We start from the raw sequence: 19,226 nt of genomic DNA, 5'->3' as shown, positions 1-19,226 counted from the left end.
TTTTCACTGTCTGATTCAAGATACAAGTTCCCAGATTATTTTTTGCTCCATTTATTTCCATCTTGATAAATCAGTTGTGGATACGATCAAACTGATATTCAGCATTGCATGTCCTTACTACATAATGAAGAAAAACATCATTGAGTCACTTAAATTACAAAGACAACTCTAAAAAAATACTTCCAAAGGAATTTGATTTGAAAATGAATTCTGGAAAATTTTGTTTTCAAGGTTTGTTTTATGACACGGTGAACAATGAGATTGGGGCAGAAATGGCATACATTGAAGCAAACAAGCTGAATCAGGCGGCTGCCTGGTCCTCTGTCCGACAACAGAGGGAGGAAGAGATGGCTAAAGAAAAGAAGGATATGGACGTTACTGGGGAAGGTATGGCTTATATAAGATTAAGTTTATGTTATAGAGACATCTTTCCAGTTTGAATCTTGGTTATTGTGACGTTTTGTATTATCTGGCATGGATCTATAACATCCCTATTTTGTATTATATGGTATACAAACAATGTTTCTGACGATCTGTTCAAATTAACTGATATGTTAGGTCTCCTAAGGTGTCATATTAGACAGGCTTATAATGTAATGCATGTGAAATCAATGTCTGTCAGGTTATTAGCAATATGGGCATTTTCAAAAGATTAAAGGCCAAAATCATTTGGTAGAGTGTTTCACAGTATCTGGTGATACCTTACTGAGATATATATTGTAAATCCACCCGAGACCTAGTTGCATGTTAAATGTTGAATACACTTTATATTCACTGGCTTAAATTGCATTTTTTTGTGAATCACATTTACTTTTTCATTTCATCACTGAAACGTTTTAAATAATATTTTTATATGCAAGTCTAGAGTCTGACTTTTTTTCAGAAATGCCATGAGAAATATTACATTTGACTGTACTAATCATTTGTTTAAAAACAATAATAATCTGACCCTGTATTCTTCTAAACTTGAGTTACATCTATTTATTGCATTATTTTGATTATCGAATCCACACCCATTTAAAACTTAATATCATTTTGTGTACAATCAAAATATGGTAAATTTTTGTTTTTCCTTCAAGTAATCCCGCAGAAGCTTATTCATGATTACTGGACTTCTTACCCGAAAATTTTTTCTCAATCCAATTTTTGACATGCATTAATCGGTTTTACTATGTATTTGGAGTTATGAAGGACAAACTCTGCATTAGTTTTACTATGTATTTAGTGTTTTAAAGAAGAAACTCTTTGGCATCCATTGCTGACCCATTTTTCAGAACTTGAGGCCCCACCTCCTGGGGACCAAGGAGGACTGGCTCCTCCCACAGCTGTTGCATCAGACACCAAACAGCCATCCCCACCCTCGAGTGAGAAGCCTCCAACCTCTGCCAGGTCTGGAGGTGGTCGTTCGATGTCTGACAGGAGACAGTCTGCCACACGAAGATCAGGTACTGTTCAGTTATTGGTGATTCTGTTGGATAATTATTTACTCAGATCCACACATCTCTGCAATGTTAGTGATAAATCTAAGATCTTTTGATTCATACAGCTGGAAAATGAAAGCCAATGTTTTACCTATGCATACCTCGACAAGAGATTTTTTTTTTTTTTTTTTTTATATTTCACAGATTTTGTAAATGAAGGACAAAACACTGTAGGAAAACACAGCTTGTTGATTATCTTGTTAATCATTTTTATGTTCCATGTAGTGTAAGGGTTTTATCTAAAATGGTTCCCATATTTGTAACTCATCACTGACTTAGATGATGGAAACATCTAAAACAAAAGCTGAAATTTCATTGAATTTCTATTTTGGATTATGATTAAATTTTGAAAACCGTGAAACATATAAACAAAAGAAAACAATTAAATATCCATATTTAACTGATTTTTTATCACACTTTAATGTTCTTAGTGAATGGTTAGAGAAATAATGATTTATTTTTTATATATCAGAATAAATGACAGAAATTAAATCACAATTTTGATTGTTTCCCCATTATCAGGAGCATCAAAGCTCCATGGATTGGATAAATCAAAGAATCAATAATTGCATTTAAAATTAATTCAAGCGAAACAATAAAAGACAGTATATATAAATTTAACCCTTTTTTTGGTTAACCCCCAGTTAAGCCCAAGAGTAAGTATAGAGACCCAGCTGCACTCTTTTATTTATGGGCAAGCGACATTTTCACAACAGAATGGTGACAACAACCTTTTGCTTATTTTGAATGTCAACTGCATGCTTCATATGGGCACATCAATCTGCAGGTGTATCAAAATATGTTTTGCACTTTTTTTGTGAATATTTTTTTTACAGGCAGTATTTCATTTACCCTTCTGATGTTTGCTATGAACCCTTCAGGTTTTTAGAAGAAGTTATCTCTAGTGAAGGACTAAATAATAATTATAAAGAGGCAACCTTAGACTACAAAATGTGTTTCGTTAATTAATACTGGAAGTTGTGTTACGAAAAGTACTGGTTCTTTGAAACAACAACAGTTTCATTGAATTAAAAAAAAACAAAAAAATGACTATACAGTGAGCTCCTTCATAAAAGAATTGATTAAAAATGAAATTCAAAAAGAATTAGTTTTTCTTCTTTTCAATATATATATACACATAAATTGTCTTTGGACTCATTGGCAAAAGTTCAGGGATGTCATATATATAATATATGTACAATGAAAGTATTTTCATATAGTTGTTGAAAAAGTAAAGTCAGGGCATACAAAATATAAGTTAATAGGGGGAAAATAATAATAAAATATCATTAATGTTGATTTTTTTTTCCCCTCATCATTAACAGTTTGCATTAATCATGAAATTGGAAGTTTTCTGTTGTTGATAAAATTATGATAAGGAAAAAAAAAAAAAAAACCCACTTTCCTGAAAAGAAAAGCTATCGCAACAAAAACAAAACTCTGAGTTTTCATTTTTCTGTGTAGTTTTGGTTTGATTTCAGGGGGAGTTAAAGTTACCATTCCACTACAGAAGTATAGCACAGATTTTGATGACATGTACTCTTGGCATATTAATGGTGCAATGTAATACTTGTTTAAAATGTTTACAAATCAGAGTTTTCATGTGTATGATATGGTATTAGTGAAAAGGCTCAGAAATGTGTGACTATGTTTAACTTATGTTATCTGTAGAACCTCACCTACACCCTGACAATTCCGGCACAGGTACAGTACACACGTGTGAGGTAGAACTGCATGTACTGCTGTTACAGTGTTTGGAGTTTTGTGTGAGGCTGAGACTCACAATACCCCATCCCCAATCTTTCTATCTATGATCACGCACACGTCGGACAACAAATTCTGCATGTATCCAGATCGCATTGTTTGTTTACATATCCCTGTATCATGTACAGATTTATAAGTGTTTGGTTGATTACATTTTCCAATACCACCAATATATTATTTTTCTCCTATTTTCTATTCCCAGTGAAATTTCAAATCTTACTTTTAAACCCCATGTCATATATCAAAATTAATCCATTCAACTTTTGAAATAATGAAACAAACTATATGTTTATTATTATCATGCTTATTAAATAAATATTATTTCATATTCCATAAATTTATTACCTACATATGTATGACAAGAGGCCGTAAAGTTTACTTACATGATAAAGAATATTATCCATAAAGGTTCTGTAAGGACTTTGAATGTGTATCTAAATCATGTTAGACAGTTTGCTATACATATATTTTTATCCTTTGAAGTAACAGTTATTAGAGAAAGACTTTTAGTTGCATGAAAAATCTGTAAATATAACATGTAATTCATAATCTTATTCTGCTTGTCTTTAAGAGATTTAAATCTATCTGATATCAAATACCATTAAACTACTTTAAAATTATAAAATCTGCTAGCTAAGGTGGTAAACTCTTGTGAGAGTAGAGAAATGTAATTTAATATTTTACATGTACTGTGTTTTCAAAGATATATTACCATACATCACCTCCACATTGCTGTTCATTGAATTGTTATTGCCATTTCATTCATTGAATCGTTATTGCCATTTCATTATCATATGCATTGCATAAACTCTTTGCCATCGACACTTTCTATAATCACTCAATTAACCTGCTATGGATTTGGTAACTACTGACACCAGGTGAATTTGTTGAATTTTAACTAAACAATTTGTAACAGGAGAAGAAAAAATTGAATGAGAAATTCCAACTAACCAAGTCCCCAAGTGTTTGAAGGAGATTTTTGTTGTTGAAATAACTGTGTTTTTGTAGGAGTAAGTTATTCATGTTCAAGTAGTCCACACAGAATTGGTGATTGTTAGAATTTAATGAGTATGCGGAATTGATTTTGTGCTTTTTTCACCAAACACAAAGAAAGCGAATGTTCCCTTTTTTCAAACCGTATCATTTTCAGAATAACACTTTGAATACATAAGGTGTTTCAGACTTAAATACCATGAAATACAGGAGTATTATGTTGGAAACAAAATCTTTTAGTACAAGTGTGATAATCAAAGTAAATGGCATATAGTACATTCTTGGTGCCTGTGTATAACTAGATAAGAGTTATGTATCTATATACAATTGTATGTATCTTTTTAAAATTTTAACAACATTTTATTTCAATGTATATAATATATAAATAGAAAATAACATTATATATTCTATTTATTTTCAAAATAATGACACAAAGTGCATATTATATCTTAATAGGTAACGGAACACTAAAACTTCAATTTCTGGAAATATCTATATTTTCAGCGGGTTTTCTTTATATGGACTTCCTAGATATTTAGCTGATGACATAAGATATATTGTACGTTTTCCCCATATTAAATTTTCCCTAAAATTGATAAGTGTGTTAGAGTCTTTTTTTTTCGATGAGAGAAAAGTACAAGAAACCCTAAAAAAAAAATAAAGATATTTTCATGCATATCACAGTATATTTATGGATGAATTAAAGAAAAAGAAATAAGCTAGCCTAACTGAACATGTTGTGCATTTTACTTTTTATTAGGGAGCAAACTAAAGAGTGACAGTAGCATGTCACGTCCTGGAAGTCAACTGAAGCTTGGTAGTCAAAGAGGTACACCACAGCCTGCTGATGACACCCAAGAGGAACCACCCCCAAGGGAGCCCACTCCCATCCCTAAGTCCAGTGTGTACATGCAGGCCATTGATTGGTTGCTTGAGGTCAAGGCAGTACCTGTAAGTCATATGCCATTATTCAACATTTAATCAGCCAATATGCTACAAATATCAGATAGAAAATTTAAGTGAAGATAAATAGATACAAAATGTTAAGATTTTCAAATAGAATACCTAAATAATGTTTGTTTAATATACATTTTTATTGCTTACAGTTCACAGAGAGGGCTTTAGCCCATGAGCTGTTAACACCCACAGGTGGCCCAACCTCTAGCTACCATATCTGTTATGCTCGTCTCAAACTACAGAAGAAGGAGTTCAGCGATGCAGAGGAGAGCCTCACTGAAGCACTTCAGTTTGACCATCAGGTATGTTGGAGAAATCAGGATAACTAAATACTGTAAAAACTGAACTTACTTCAGGAATCTTCCGATTTTACCTAAATCATTTCACAATAGGCCCATGTTCGGTGATAAACCCACCCATGTTTATGTCTGTTATGTATTTCACTGGCCTGTAGACTACTCCTCAACATTGAGTTAGAGACGTGGTTAAGCTCCCTGGGCATATTGCAGGATATAAAATGTCTTACACTGAAATGCATTTGATCTTTATGCTCAGCTGAATCTATTCCTACACTAGTTCATAAACATACATATTATCATATTAGGATAAGATTTTGTTAAGAAAAAAAAAAAAAAAAATGAAATAGAGAGAGGAAAATGGAAAATAGAGATGTTCCTCTATAGATATTATTATTACATTGAAAACAACCAATAAAAATACCAAAAATAATTGTAGTTATCTTATGAATAACTAACTGTTGAATTTTTTTCTATTGCAGAACCCTGATGCCTGGGCATTGTTAGGTCATGTAAAATATATGACAGGAGACACAACCAATGCAAGGGACTGTTATGAACGCACCATATCCTTTGTGTCAGATGCTTCAGAAATGCATTCGATCTACCTACGTCTGGCATCCATATACTTACAGGATCGCAAGGTAAATATCTTCAGTTTTCTCAATACGATAAGCAAGAATATTTCACAGACAGAAGCTGGAGCTTGTCTCTTCAAAGACTTCCTCCTGGAAAACTGTCAGTTTCCCTGCCTACAGAACCTTCTTATGCTCAGTACACCAGAGCAGAAGTCTTGAAATATCCATCAGTTTTCTGCATAATTGGGAATATATGAATCAGTTGTGTTACTTATTTTAGTTGAACAAATTAATTTCTGTTTCAGTTTGAAGATGCCAAAAATACATTCCTGCTGGCATGTAAGAGGTCTCCTTCCTGTGTGTCCTGGTTAGGTGTCGGTATAGCCTGCTACAGGGTAAGTTTTCATCAGTCTTGTACCAGTATTACGTAACATAGACTAGTTGTCACCAAACACTTATTCCTACCGACCTGCCTTTCTCAAAATGCAGAAACTGTTTCCATCTTCAGTCCTAACTTAAATTGGATACATTTTTTTTTTCAATTTTGAGTTAAACTGTATCCAAAATGAGACAGCTCGATCCAGAACCATGGCAGGATATTGGTTCCCTTTTAGAGCTATTTAAAGTACAAACATCCTTCATTGATTTTTTAAAAAAAGTATTTGGCTTCAGTCAATGACTATTTTTGATGATACTACATATGATCTTTTGGCATTCGTCTTTGCAGCTGGATGAACTCTCAGAGGCGGAGGATGCTCTGTCAGAGGCAAATATCCTAAACAACACTGACCCAGAGGTGTGGGCTTACCTTTCATTGGTTTGTCTCAAGACTGGACGCCAACTAGAGGCAGAACAGGCTTACAAATATGCTCTGAAGGTAAGGAATATTTGTCATCATATTGGGGCAACTCCCTTGCTTTCACCAAACAGATTTTATTGGAATCTTTTCAAGTTGCCTATTTTTTTTCTCTCTTAAACTCAACTTCTTTTCTATATCCTGTTCAGTTTTCAGAGTCTGTAATTATCTTTGCTTTCTTTCAGGTAAATCTGCAAGATCAGGAACTACTGACTGAGATACAGGAGGTACAACAAGCAGTGGGATTTGGCAATCCAGAATTTTAAAATCAATAGACTCTTATGAATATTTATATGAACTACAATCCTTTATAATCTATTTTTAAACTACTGTGCTACCCTAAAAGCAAGGTCAAAATCACAAGAAGAACTGAAGAGGATTACAAAAGGTGATGGGAATACTATTGAGTATCAAAGGATTTAAATCATATTAAAAAAACAAAGCAGGATATATATATCAAATCAAATATCATGCAGAACAATTGGGAAAGGGGAAGATATTTTTCCTGGTGTTTGCAGAATTACACATTTGATGGGTGAGAATTTTATATGTTGCTATGGAACAATTCAGCAAAAACAAATTACAAACATGACATAAATTGAATAATTTAATAGGATAACTGATGAAAAATTTGCATCTATTGAAGACAAATTAAAACATGTAGCTACTGTATACACTTGTATTTCATACATTAATTTGTAAATGATTTGATGATGCTTTGTTATATTCTGTAACAGCATTAGTGTATTAAAACCAATCTTCTATCAAATATTTTATGAGTTTTCACTCTCTAGAATCATTTCATAATGCATACTATTTTTGCAGTTTTAAATCTAGCACCTATATGAATTCCAATGTTTGAAAAATATCGAACAAACCATTAAAACAAAAACATACACACAAAAAACCCAATCAATCCACAAAACCCTGACTCAGACAGGGATCATTCAAATACACTGGCTTAGGCAGCTTACTGTGTCCCAGATTCCAAATGTCAGAGACATATAACTTCATCAATATAGGAGGGACATCATATGATTATCAGCTTATTTCTTGTCTAATTCCTAAGACTTCAGATGTCGGGAGACGTGGACCATCCTAAACATGGTGTGAATGACATACTTTTGTTGACATAAACAATTTATCCCAGATCCAAGATGTTAAAGATATGGACCACCATTAACCTGGACAGCATTACATACTACCATTTGTTAAGGCAATTTATCCTTGATTCAGGATGTCAGAGGCTTAAATGGTCATGAACCTGGAGGGCACCACATGTTTCCATTGGTATCTGGCAGCTCTTTGTAAGCAATATCCCAGATCCATGGTTTGTCTGATAAGGGGAAAAAAAAAATTTAAAACAACACTGATAAAAACATTCAAGAAATTATGTTATCAATTATATCTTAATAAGTCCTGACATAGAAATGACAGTGATTATCTTTTAAGGTGACAAAGATTAGAATGATTTTTACTATTGACTCTGTATACCATATATCCAGCATCATCACATGACAGATTTTATTAATAGAAGCAAATCATTTTAGTAATTTAATCTTTGCTCCTAAATTTTCTTTCCATCATAGTGAATTATATTTAATCTACTGACCTGCCTTACTGTAAGGTGTCACAGGCAGATCGTAAGGTAATGGAAATACTCCATCAATACTGTCAACATCGCTTGAAGTCTTGAATATCCCTTTCTTTTCCTATTGCAACAAAAATGGTGATCGGTGATGAATTTTAGAAGAAAATTTTTTCATATAACAAATTTTCTATTGCTATTGCTTTTTAATTCAGTAAATCAGCTGCACTTATTCTGATATTTTTTTGTTAATTACAATTTTCCAATAATTCTCATGCAAAAAATTTATTAGAGTATAAGATAAATGTTGTTATACAATATGTTGTGAAACTAAAGCTATTCTGCTTTAAAGAAGAACAAAATCTAGATATCGGAATGTACACATTTATCTCTGGTGGGGAACTGACCGACTCAAAATAACTGGCACTACAGCCATGAATAAAGCTTACACAGAATAGATTACAACTCTGCAGGCATCAAGACACTGAATCTAAACATTTTATCTCGGACTACCTTTAGACACTCTCTGACATGGTGTGTAAGAAGGGCTTCAACTTACAAAGAATTTTGGTATGAAGAGGACCCCTAACTCGTAGGACCGTATCATCAGCTGACTTCCTTTCTTTTCCATTGCTCCCCAAGCTGCCTTGGACAAGTTCGCACTGTGTAACATAAACCACATATTTGAAATTTTATCATCTCCTAGTCTACAGGATCATGAAATGAGAGGTGAGGAGGAATTCACAAGGGATACTCCCTACCAGAGGAAACGTGAAGAGTTTCTGGCCAATGCAACGTACATCTAGCTACAGGTTAGAAAAATTGCTGCAATGTAATCTTTATTTACTAAAAAAATACTATATAGTTGTAACACACCTCGTTACCAGGAACCATGCCAACTCCTTCCCCGATGGTGATGATCGTCCATATGTCTTGATGTGAGGCATGGCTCTACTCCTGCCACGACCATCAGACTTCCATCGGCTGTGTACACAAAAGACAGAAATTAATCATACAGCAATTATTTTAGTTAAGATGTCAACATTGTTCCCTTCAAATAATGCAACAAGTTCCAAGAAAATAGCAATATATTTCATCTTAACAAATTTTGGCTCTCATCAAATACTTGATCTGCAAACAGATATTTCTGTTCAAGTCTGAATGTGGGCACTTGCAAAGACATATTTTATGATTAAATCCAAATGTATGTCTTAGATATCGATGCCTAATCATTGCCTTAAGGAGCACCTTGAAGTATGCAAACTTACTTTAGGAATGTATGAAGATATGGCTGTTTGCGAGCCACATGAATACTGTAGGGAATTGAGCCTCCAGCTGGATATCCCTCCAAACTGGTTCGAACGTTATCTTTGGTTGGAAATATCTGAAGTTAAAACAGGACTTTTCATACATCAAAATTTGTTTCTGTAAAGATAAACTTTGTCTCTGGAAAATAAAATTGTCAAAATCAGTTGGTTTTTTAATAGAATGCATTCAAGTTTTGACTGCTGAAGGGTAAAAAAAGATTATTCTTAAACCAAACTTTCAAACAAAATTTGCAGAAGAATACCTTAAAATCATAAACCATGTTATATGCCACCATTTACCAATATTTTTTTTCCGCTAACTCTTTGGAAATTTTAACTTTGTACAGTAACACTATGCAAAAACATCTCTAAAGAAAATATCCCAAAAGAACACTTTACCAGCTGTAGTGGTATGGTCATCAACGGTACTGAACTGGTTCCCCGGACCGTGGCCAGAGATTGGAACCATTCCGTACTAAGCCATGTCTCCTTCGACGGTCCTAACGTCCCAACACTGGAGTACTGACCAATGACTGGCCAGGTCTTCACCAGCTCCTTCTCGGGACCATGGTCATGGAGCAGACGGCGTAACCTCATGTGACCAAAGCGACTCTTTCTGTCACCAGCATGTCTGCCTGGACACGAACCAACAATAAATACTCTGGAAGGTAAAAAATCTTCTGGAATTTTCAAATGATAGATTACAGAAATCATGATAAAGACATATTTTGGTAATTAAAAAAGCATAAGTAAATCATATACTGATTCTGAACCCATACTTTTTACACAATATGAATTAATATTCTTGCAAGTAAAAAAAAAAAAAAAAAAAACAGATTCCAGTAAATCATATTTATCACAAAATGAGGTATTATACCAGATTATCCAAAGAATGAATTGCCCCCATATTGAAATAATGCATTGACAATTTATGAGTGACTACCTAGTGCAGAATACAGTCCAAATTTGTTATCTTGAAGTGGGCAGGACCCAGATAAAATTCAAATCATCAGAGTGATCGAATTAAGTGAGCTAGAATGTTTGGGTTAAATTTGAAAGGGACCATGGAAATACTTCATGTTATAGTAAACTTTTGGTCAGTCCACAGAAAATAAAATAACTATTGTTGATGTTGTTTGAATTAAACAAAATTATGCTTGTGAAATATCGGTCAACAATGTCTAAAGTCAGGACGATGTGCTTAAAAAAAGCAAGGCAGGAAACTACCGATCAGTAAAGTCATTTTCTGAAATAAAATATGCCAATTATTATATAATTCTCTTTTGAAACACTTTCTTCACTGAAAATTTATTTTAATGTTAAGAAAGTATAGGTTGTCTTTTGTTCTACATGGCTTTTGTTCTACATCACCTTGGATATCACGACGAAGAAACCATGTTAAATGTAGCCCGAGATGTGAAGTGAAACACTGTTGCTTTTTGACAATACACATGCCGACATCCTGTGGTCAGTATATACCGCTCACTTGTAATGCATATACAGAGTTGGGGCCAGCTGGCACAAGCATGGTATTGATGGCAAGGTATGAAAGAAATCACACTAAGTCAAAGCTAAATAAGTGACATGTAAGTGAATATTTTGGTGTTACCATGTGCTTACAATGGTCATTTACAGCTCGCTATCCACAATGTTCAACGTTGGTATGAATAGAGACCACATGGAGCGAATATTGCAATGCTAACATCTTTATCAATAGTTATATGTGCAGTCTCACAATAGGCGTCTGTTCAAACAAATTGATTTGTCAGTGAAACAAGACTAGAGAAATTTCACAACAGCTATATTCAGTTTTCTTTTGTTATCTGACACTGACCTAGCAGATGACATGTCATGACAGGAGATATGATCCTTCCAGTCCTTCAGCTGGTAAGCCTGGTATGCACCAACATACTCCAGCAAATCTCGTTTGAACCCTGTCGGAGACTCCCCCTGTGTATTGCTTGGTTTAGGGAGCTTGGGAAACAGTGGACTGATCCACATCCTTTATAAAGTAGAAATATATACTGCCTTAAATTGTCTATCATTATTGTGTACAACTCTTTCTTGCTAGTGATTATTTGTATCTTAAAATTAAAATATGTTTCATTCAAAATTCTGTAACACCTCCAGCTTTCAATTCATTTAAATAATCTTTATAATACATAATATAAAACAACAATATTATCAAGATGAATTTCATAAATGATATAATTTTTTAAATTCTAGATACCAACTAGTTGAGAATATCTGCATTGAATTTAATTTTGCAGTTTTAACTTAAGTATCAAGAAAACATTTTCAAGTGGATCCAAACCTCAGAAAGTGTAGATTATATTACATCTGTATACATGGACACCAATGCAAATACATGCTCTATATATTTAACCATCCTTACATAACTTTTGCAAACAGAATTGTCCATCAAAATGTTGAAAGACATACCCCTGTGTTTTTTGGAACCAGTCTCGCTCTATCATATTGGATGTATGTATGACTACACGCATTCCATTGTCATACAACAGGAACATCATCTTCCTACACAGCAAAAATAAAGATAAACCATCACTGAATGGAAACATTGTATCATATCTAGTAGCAATTATTATACAGGTTTGCACCTTTTAGTGAGTTTATAATACAAAAGCTTTATACATATGTACTATAATATCAAATTATACACTGAAGTTGAATTGGACCAGTCAAGGTTTCAAAATCAATGGCTAGAAACATAGAGATTATACAGAACCTCCATAAATTTAAACATGCATGGGGAGCAATACATACGTGTGATGTGTACCATACGGCATATCCAGACGAGCCTTAAAGAGTCAACAAGATATACATCAATATTGAGACAATAAATAATTCATTGATACTTTTCTTAAAACTGCCAGATCCAAAACAATTTCAACATCTTTATTCAACAAGCCAGAATAAAATATTTCTTAATTTTACAAAATGTAAAATTTTATACTTGTGAATTTGTGAATAATTATAATAATCAAATCTTAACTCCTAAATTTGAGTTAAAATTATGCCCCCCCCCCTCCCCCCCCCCTCTCCTTCCCCTGCTTATTGTGGGACAATTTGATAATTTATATATATACTGTATATTTATACATATATAGATGTACCTGACAAAAGCGTATATTAGAGTAGGCAGATCCCTCAGCCTCTAAACTGGCCTTGTTTGGGCCCTTAAATCCATGGACCAGCAGGAGAGGTTTGGATCTGTATACAACACAATATTTTACACATATTATAATTGACAGAAGTTGCAGTAAATATTATGTTGAAATTAATACACACATTTTATTTTCAGAAATTATCTAAATGCATTTTCAATACAAATTGAAATCATTTTCAAATACCAGTATATGACTTCTCAGTGATCATAAACTATAGATATGTATACATGCCCATATTTATATATATATTTAACATTTGGTGTTTATAAACATACACATATGTCAAATTAAACAGGTGAGTTTAATTTTCAAATTTCACCTATACTTACATTGCACTTAGAAATACAATTGCTATACTGTTCAGAGAATATGATTTCTCCCTCATTTGTATTTTCTTTATTTCTGAAAATGGATTTATAGTGTACAAATATATACATACCTAAACTGTTCTGGATACTGTTTCATCAACCAAGGAATCTCAAACATGTAGTTGAACTAAAAACAAAAGTACAAAACACAATATATATATGCTTAGTTTTAACCTCCATTAAGAAACCTAAGCGAGGAATTTCTCTGTCTTCATCTACCATGATTTATGAGAATTTATACCATAACACATGAATATATCTAATAGAAGACATTATTACCTGACATGACGCTACCAAATTTCCCATGTCTGCAGACAGTATATCTGAGAAAAAATATTCAAGAGCTTTTATTGGTACTCAGTGAACATATGGTCATTAGCTTTCAATAGTTGACTTTGGGGGAAAACCTGCAAATGTCATAAACATGCAAGATATTTGTCTGCATGCACTTTTCTAACAGGCACCATGTTAAATTAATCTTTCTGAAATTACTTCCTCAAAGGTCATATATTTTTTTTCACATTGTCTTCTAAGATTGTATGTAGAAAATCTGCTGTACAATGATAATATATATAATAAGTCTGGTGCTGAAACAAATTTTTACATTTTTTTGCCATTTGCTGAATTACTGAAGGAAAATTAGAATACATGATTCCTGGATAATTCACATCAGTGATGCCATAATTGTACAGCACAAAAAATACACAAATATATGTAGAATATCTCATATCCTTTTGTTTCATTTTGTACCTTTCACATCCATGGTGCAAGACCTGTTGTACTTATTATCAATGCCATGAACTTTTGTAAGGAAGAAACTAAGTGGTTGTCCATCATTAAAATTTCTGGATGGTGTCATAGGGCCTCTTGCTACTGGGGATCCTCCAGTCTTCATCTTTTTGGCTGGAGGACGTGAAGTGGAACTTGTTGAAGGTCTCTGCTCATCATTATCATCCACTGAAAGATTTAAAACAATCGTTCACAAGAGTCTAGGACTTTTCATTTTCATATCGACTAAGATCACCATCATAGTCACTTGGCATTCAAGCTGTGTTGGCAATCACCTTTCAATATCCATATTTTCTTGCAGTTTTCAGTAAATTATTCAAGTTTTGCTATCAGTATAGCTTGCCATTTGATTCCAAATCATACCTCTAAATATCATCTTATTTCCCTGAAAACCATTAAAATGTCGCATTAAACTAAATCTATAAAATATAATGATACCTGGATGCTGAAACTCCTCTCTGTGTGATGGGTTTTTTCTATAGCATTTTGAGCCATACTGACAAACAGGGCTTTCCTTTTTGTTTGTAGATGTTTCTTTGTCTATAATTAATGTATGCTTTCTCTTTAGACTTGATGGTGTAGAAGAATCTCTTTTTTCATCTGCTGAGTTCGACCTCTTTTGTAAAGAATTGTCCTTGTGCTGGATACTATTATGCACTAAAGACTGTTGCTGACTAGATTGAGTTTTCACAGTGTTTCTATGATAACTATCTTCTTTATGAGTGTTGGTATCAGATTCTCTGATGAATACTTTATGTGAATTTTTACTACTTTCACCGTCTTTAGAATAGCTAATAGATGGTGTCTTGAGGTCTTTTGACTTTTTTTCAGGTTTTCTTAAATATTCAGTTTCTTCTTCAGAGTCAGATATTTCATGAGTTTTACTACATCGTCGTTTCACTTCCAGTTCCACCCTTTGCCTTTTGTTGTACTTTATTTTTTCACTTGATGATGCTGAATGTTCTAATGATTTCTTGGAAGTATTATTACTATTAAATGACATGTTTTTAGATACGCTCTCCCAATCAGCATTGTTAGGAGAAAGGGTCACATCCGAATCAGAATTAGACACATAATGGGGTGTTTTTGAGGTATTCTTCCCTTCAATGCTACAGCTCAAACGTTCCTGTTCTAGTTCTGGGTCCAACGTAACATCAGAATCACTGTCAGAAACAAAGTTTGAAGATGTTGTCCTGTTGGCAGTGTTCTTAAGATCATTCTGTAGAGTCAAAGCAGATTCTGCATCAAACTGTAATGAAATCAAATGGTAAAACTATATATATATATACATATTTGATTGTGTCTTCCTTCTTTTCAGAAGATATAATATGGCTGGTATATAACACAACTGGTCTCGACACCAGTATACCTGCTTTGTCAGCATATAGCTAATTTCTTCCTTTAACGATGAATCGACGAATATCTATCAATTTCAGTATATTTATGAGACAGATTGCGTTTGAGTGAGACGTCAACAATTTTTATAATAAACAATGACATCTAAATTCATTTACTTGGGCTTGAAGCTGTCTTGCAAAATCTTCGTCACTGAAATTTGCCGCCATATTGTTAAAACTGCTTCCGGTTTAGTTTCGTAATAAAATGTAATTTAAACGAGGTAGGAGGACATTATGGTTATTGAGTATCATTTTTTTCTCGTTATAAATCCTGGATTTCCCTCGAAGACAAATGGTTAATGATACTAAATTTCACTGATTTCGAAAACATTGCTAGTTCTGCTTGTCAATGTCAATGTCAACAAAGATGGAAGACATTCTTTACCAGTAGGAACTTGTTCGATGCATTTTCACCTACAAATCGCATAGCTTCCATTACTGATCGCAGCTGGTGGTACAAGAGAAAATAATTACTACACCAATTTCTGAACTGTAAGGAATATTAGATATATAGATAGCCATTACCAAAATGTGTCTCGGTGACTGCCGAACTTAGCCATGTTGAGACATGTGCCGTTTCGGCGGTCAGGTTTGAAATTTAATAGTTTCTGTGTATTGACAAATTGAAGATTTACTTTCATTATTAACAGGTAGATTGGATTGCAATGTTTCCCCCATATTAAAGTAAATTTAATTAATAAACTATAGTAAGTTTGTATTTTTGAACAACGTGTGTTCTGTAAATAATTATCAGAGCATTAGACATCGTTTCTTGATTTGATTTCAGATGGCAGAAGTACATGTCATAGGACAAATAGTAGGTGCTACAGGATTTCCTGAACATAGCCTTTTCTGTAAATGGGGTATCCACATGGGTAAGATTATATTCCTCTAATATCACCAATCTCCCAGCGGGAGTCGTACACCTGTATATAACATTAGACACAGAAATGGTATATGGGTTATATATGTTAATGTATTATTACTGAACATGATACGCAAAATATGACTAGACAACTAAATTGAAGTTTATACTTAAATTTAGATGGTTTCTTATCCTCATTATGCTTTGTTTATTCAAAAGAAGTAAAGAGTTGTAAAGTGTAAATGACAGAAAAGACAAATTTTTACTGAGAGATGTTTACTGAAAGTGATTTATCTAATAGAAACTTGATGTAACAGTTGCCGCTGAAGAAACCGTGTTATAACATAGGCCATATATAGATAAGTAGGCCGATACTATTTTCAGATAACTTTATTATCCAAAATGATGGAGGTCTGAAACATACAAAAAGTAACATTGTAAATAAAATCAACTATCTGTTGGTAAGACATAAGTAATAGACTAACAAGTAAATACATAATCCTCTATCCCTCCCCGAGTCATTTATAAGTATTTTAAATGACTGATTTAATGTTTTTGTCCTTGTGGGAAATATGGATGGAATAAGTCTATTACTGTTCATTGTCACTGAAAATGTGATATGCCTTAACACTGTTATTACATTGTGAGATCAAATTATGTATCAATTAACAGTAAATGTAACATACAAAGAAAATGAAATTAAAATGATAAGGTACTATTTGTACATTAATTAAAAAGTAGAAAAGTAGAACTGTCATTGGGCAGACTACCCTCCAGTTCGGGGATTATTCTGCCCCATTTAATGCTCATAATCACTAAGCCATTTTGGCTCTTGTCGTTGTCGATTAGGACGTCTTGGGGTAAGGTCAACGGATAGTTGCTCTGGTCTGTTTGTCACGATCCTCCTGGGTGTGACTGGTGTTGCAGGTGAGGTAGTTGGAGGATGTGGTGACGGCGGTAGCCTGGGCGATGCTGGAGAGGGAGACGAATTAACCATTTGTGGGGATCCGTCCAATGCCAAGGGTGTTTGCGGTTTAGATTGGACTGTATGAGACGTCCTATCCTGCACAGGAGGTGGACTGTTACTCAGATCTTGTGAAGCTGGTGCACGCTTACTGATCCCTTGTGGATTGATGTCCAGACTGGGCTTCAAAGGATTTGCCGGGACCACTGGAGTTCCGCTCGTCGGTGGTGTAAAGTTTGGAATGTCCCTTTTGAAGTAATGTTTCAAGTCCTGCTCTATGGATTGCTTTTCAGGGGGAGAATACACAGGTGTATACTTGCGTAGAAACTTTCGATTGCGAAGCGTGATTCTGCCCGACCCGTCGATACGTACGACGTATTGGTCATATTGGTGAACCTCTATAACAGTTCCGGTTTTATCCCATTTTCTCGGATATGGTCCAGTTTGGTTTTGAATCCTGACGAGGTCTCCAACTTTTAGTGGCAGCAGACGCTTCGTATGTTCAGCTAAGCGTTCGGCGGTCTTCATGTGTCTGATACGTAAAGCCTCTTCTCTCAGGGTAAGCGTATCACTCCATGTCTCGTGTGGCTTATAGCGGCCTGGTAAGATTGGGATGAAGTCTCGAATGGCCCGCCCAAAAACACACATTGCTGGCGATAATTTCGTATCCCTGTCTGGAGTGTTACGGTATTGCAGCACTGCACGCTGGAAGGAGTCTGTGTCCAATTCACCATTTGGACCAGTGTTGTTTGTGATCATGCGCTTCACAGTCTTCACGCCAACTTCTGCTCTACAATTGCTATGAGGAAAGGCTACAGAAGAAAGCCTGTGGTGCACACCCCATGTTTTTAGGAAATCTCTGGTTGTTGAAGCTGTAAATTCCGGGCCGCCATCAGAAGACAGTTCATCTGGTATTCCAAATGTGACGAATGTGCGGCGTAAGCAATCAACAAGGCCAGATGCGCCATCTTGTGCCCTTTCAACAATTGGCCAATTTGAGTATCTGTCTACAATCACCAGGTAATTGCCGCCTTTGTAGTGGAAAAAGTCGGCACAAACACACTGAAATGGATATAAGGGGTAGACAGATGGAGTTGGCGGGGCGCTGGGTTGGGATGGGGCATTTCTGTTGCAATGGTTGCATGAGTTTCTAAGCTTGGTGATGTCGTTGCATATGCCGGGCCAAAACACAGATGTTTCTGCTCTTGACATCATGGATGAAATGCCTTGGTGGGCTGAGTGTAGCGCTGTCAGCACGTCTGTTCTCAATGAAGGTGGTATCACTATTCTGTCCTTATATATGATGACTCCATCGATAGTGGAGAGGTTGTTACGGAACTGATGATATTCTCTCAGGGGAACTGGAAGATCGTTTCGTGTTTCTGGGATGCCACTTTCAATCATCTGTACGAGCTGGAACATGTACTCGTCGCTTGTTGTGGCAGTCCTTATTCTATCCCAGGTTATACACTGAAGTGAGGTGACTGATGACAATGCTGTCGAGTAGAAGATAGCTTCGCTACTTTTCAATGGGATTTCCAGTGTGTCATCTGCGATTTTGTGATTATGTGTTTGGATGGTATGTTGCGCCTCATTCTTGTTGCAGATATGAACAGAAGCAATATCATCGATTAAAACCATGCTATCAGATTTCCCAACTGGGTGACGAGAAACGGTATCAGCAGCTCGATGTTTGGCGCCGGGCACGTGTAACATTGTGAATTTGTAACGTAGAGTTTTCTCTTTTAGGTTACGAAGTCTTGAATTAGGAATATCTTCTAGTGATCTGTCACCAAAAAGTTTGATTAAGGGCTTGTGATCCACAGCGATGATTA

At 34.7% G+C, this 19,226-nt stretch overlaps 3 protein-coding genes across 3 annotated transcripts in view; 1 reads left to right on the top strand and 2 right to left on the bottom strand.

The window, feature by feature from the left end:
* Positions 1–7,633, top strand: part of LOC132560564 (cilia- and flagella-associated protein 70-like) — a 28,902-nt gene extending 21,269 nt beyond the window's left edge. Inside the window, exons 21-29 of the mRNA XM_060225228.1 lie at positions 232–387; positions 1,275–1,445; positions 3,153–3,185; positions 4,999–5,189; positions 5,345–5,497; positions 5,974–6,135; positions 6,375–6,464; positions 6,797–6,946; positions 7,111–7,633. Coding sequence (XP_060081211.1) covers positions 232–387; positions 1,275–1,445; positions 3,153–3,185; positions 4,999–5,189; positions 5,345–5,497; positions 5,974–6,135; positions 6,375–6,464; positions 6,797–6,946; positions 7,111–7,191 — 1,187 coding nt within the window. The 3' untranslated portion in view covers positions 7,192–7,633. The remainder of the gene's footprint in view (positions 1–231; positions 388–1,274; positions 1,446–3,152; positions 3,186–4,998; positions 5,190–5,344; positions 5,498–5,973; positions 6,136–6,374; positions 6,465–6,796; positions 6,947–7,110) is intronic.
* Positions 7,545–15,730, bottom strand: LOC132560563 (tyrosyl-DNA phosphodiesterase 1-like). Its single transcript, XM_060225227.1, has 15 exons — positions 15,680–15,730; positions 14,604–15,414; positions 14,127–14,333; positions 13,656–13,699; positions 13,448–13,503; positions 12,955–13,051; positions 12,605–12,639; positions 12,263–12,355; positions 11,655–11,822; positions 10,220–10,481; positions 9,782–9,897; positions 9,390–9,497; positions 9,073–9,175; positions 8,538–8,637; positions 7,545–8,261 (listed from the first exon to the last, which is right to left on the bottom strand). Exons 1-15 carry the CDS (start codon positions 15,728–15,730, stop codon positions 8,182–8,184), a joined length of 2,331 nt encoding a protein of 776 aa, XP_060081210.1. The 3' UTR covers positions 7,545–8,181.
* Positions 15,731–17,226: 1,496 nt separating this feature from the next.
* Positions 17,227–19,107, bottom strand: LOC132560559 (uncharacterized). Its single transcript, XM_060225224.1, has one exon. It carries the CDS (start codon positions 19,105–19,107, stop codon positions 17,227–17,229), a length of 1,881 nt encoding a protein of 626 aa, XP_060081207.1.
* Positions 19,108–19,226: the final 119 nt, after the last annotated feature.

This window comes from Ylistrum balloti, unplaced genomic scaffold (assembly GCF_031769215.1).
Source record: "Ylistrum balloti isolate Yb309-2 unplaced genomic scaffold, AGI_CSIRO_Ybal_v1 Utg371080, whole genome shotgun sequence".
Lineage (NCBI taxonomy): Eukaryota > Metazoa > Mollusca > Bivalvia > Pectinida > Pectinidae > Ylistrum > Ylistrum balloti.
Note: the sequence above shows the minus strand (reverse complement) of the source record. Positions and strands in the feature narration are given on the sequence as shown.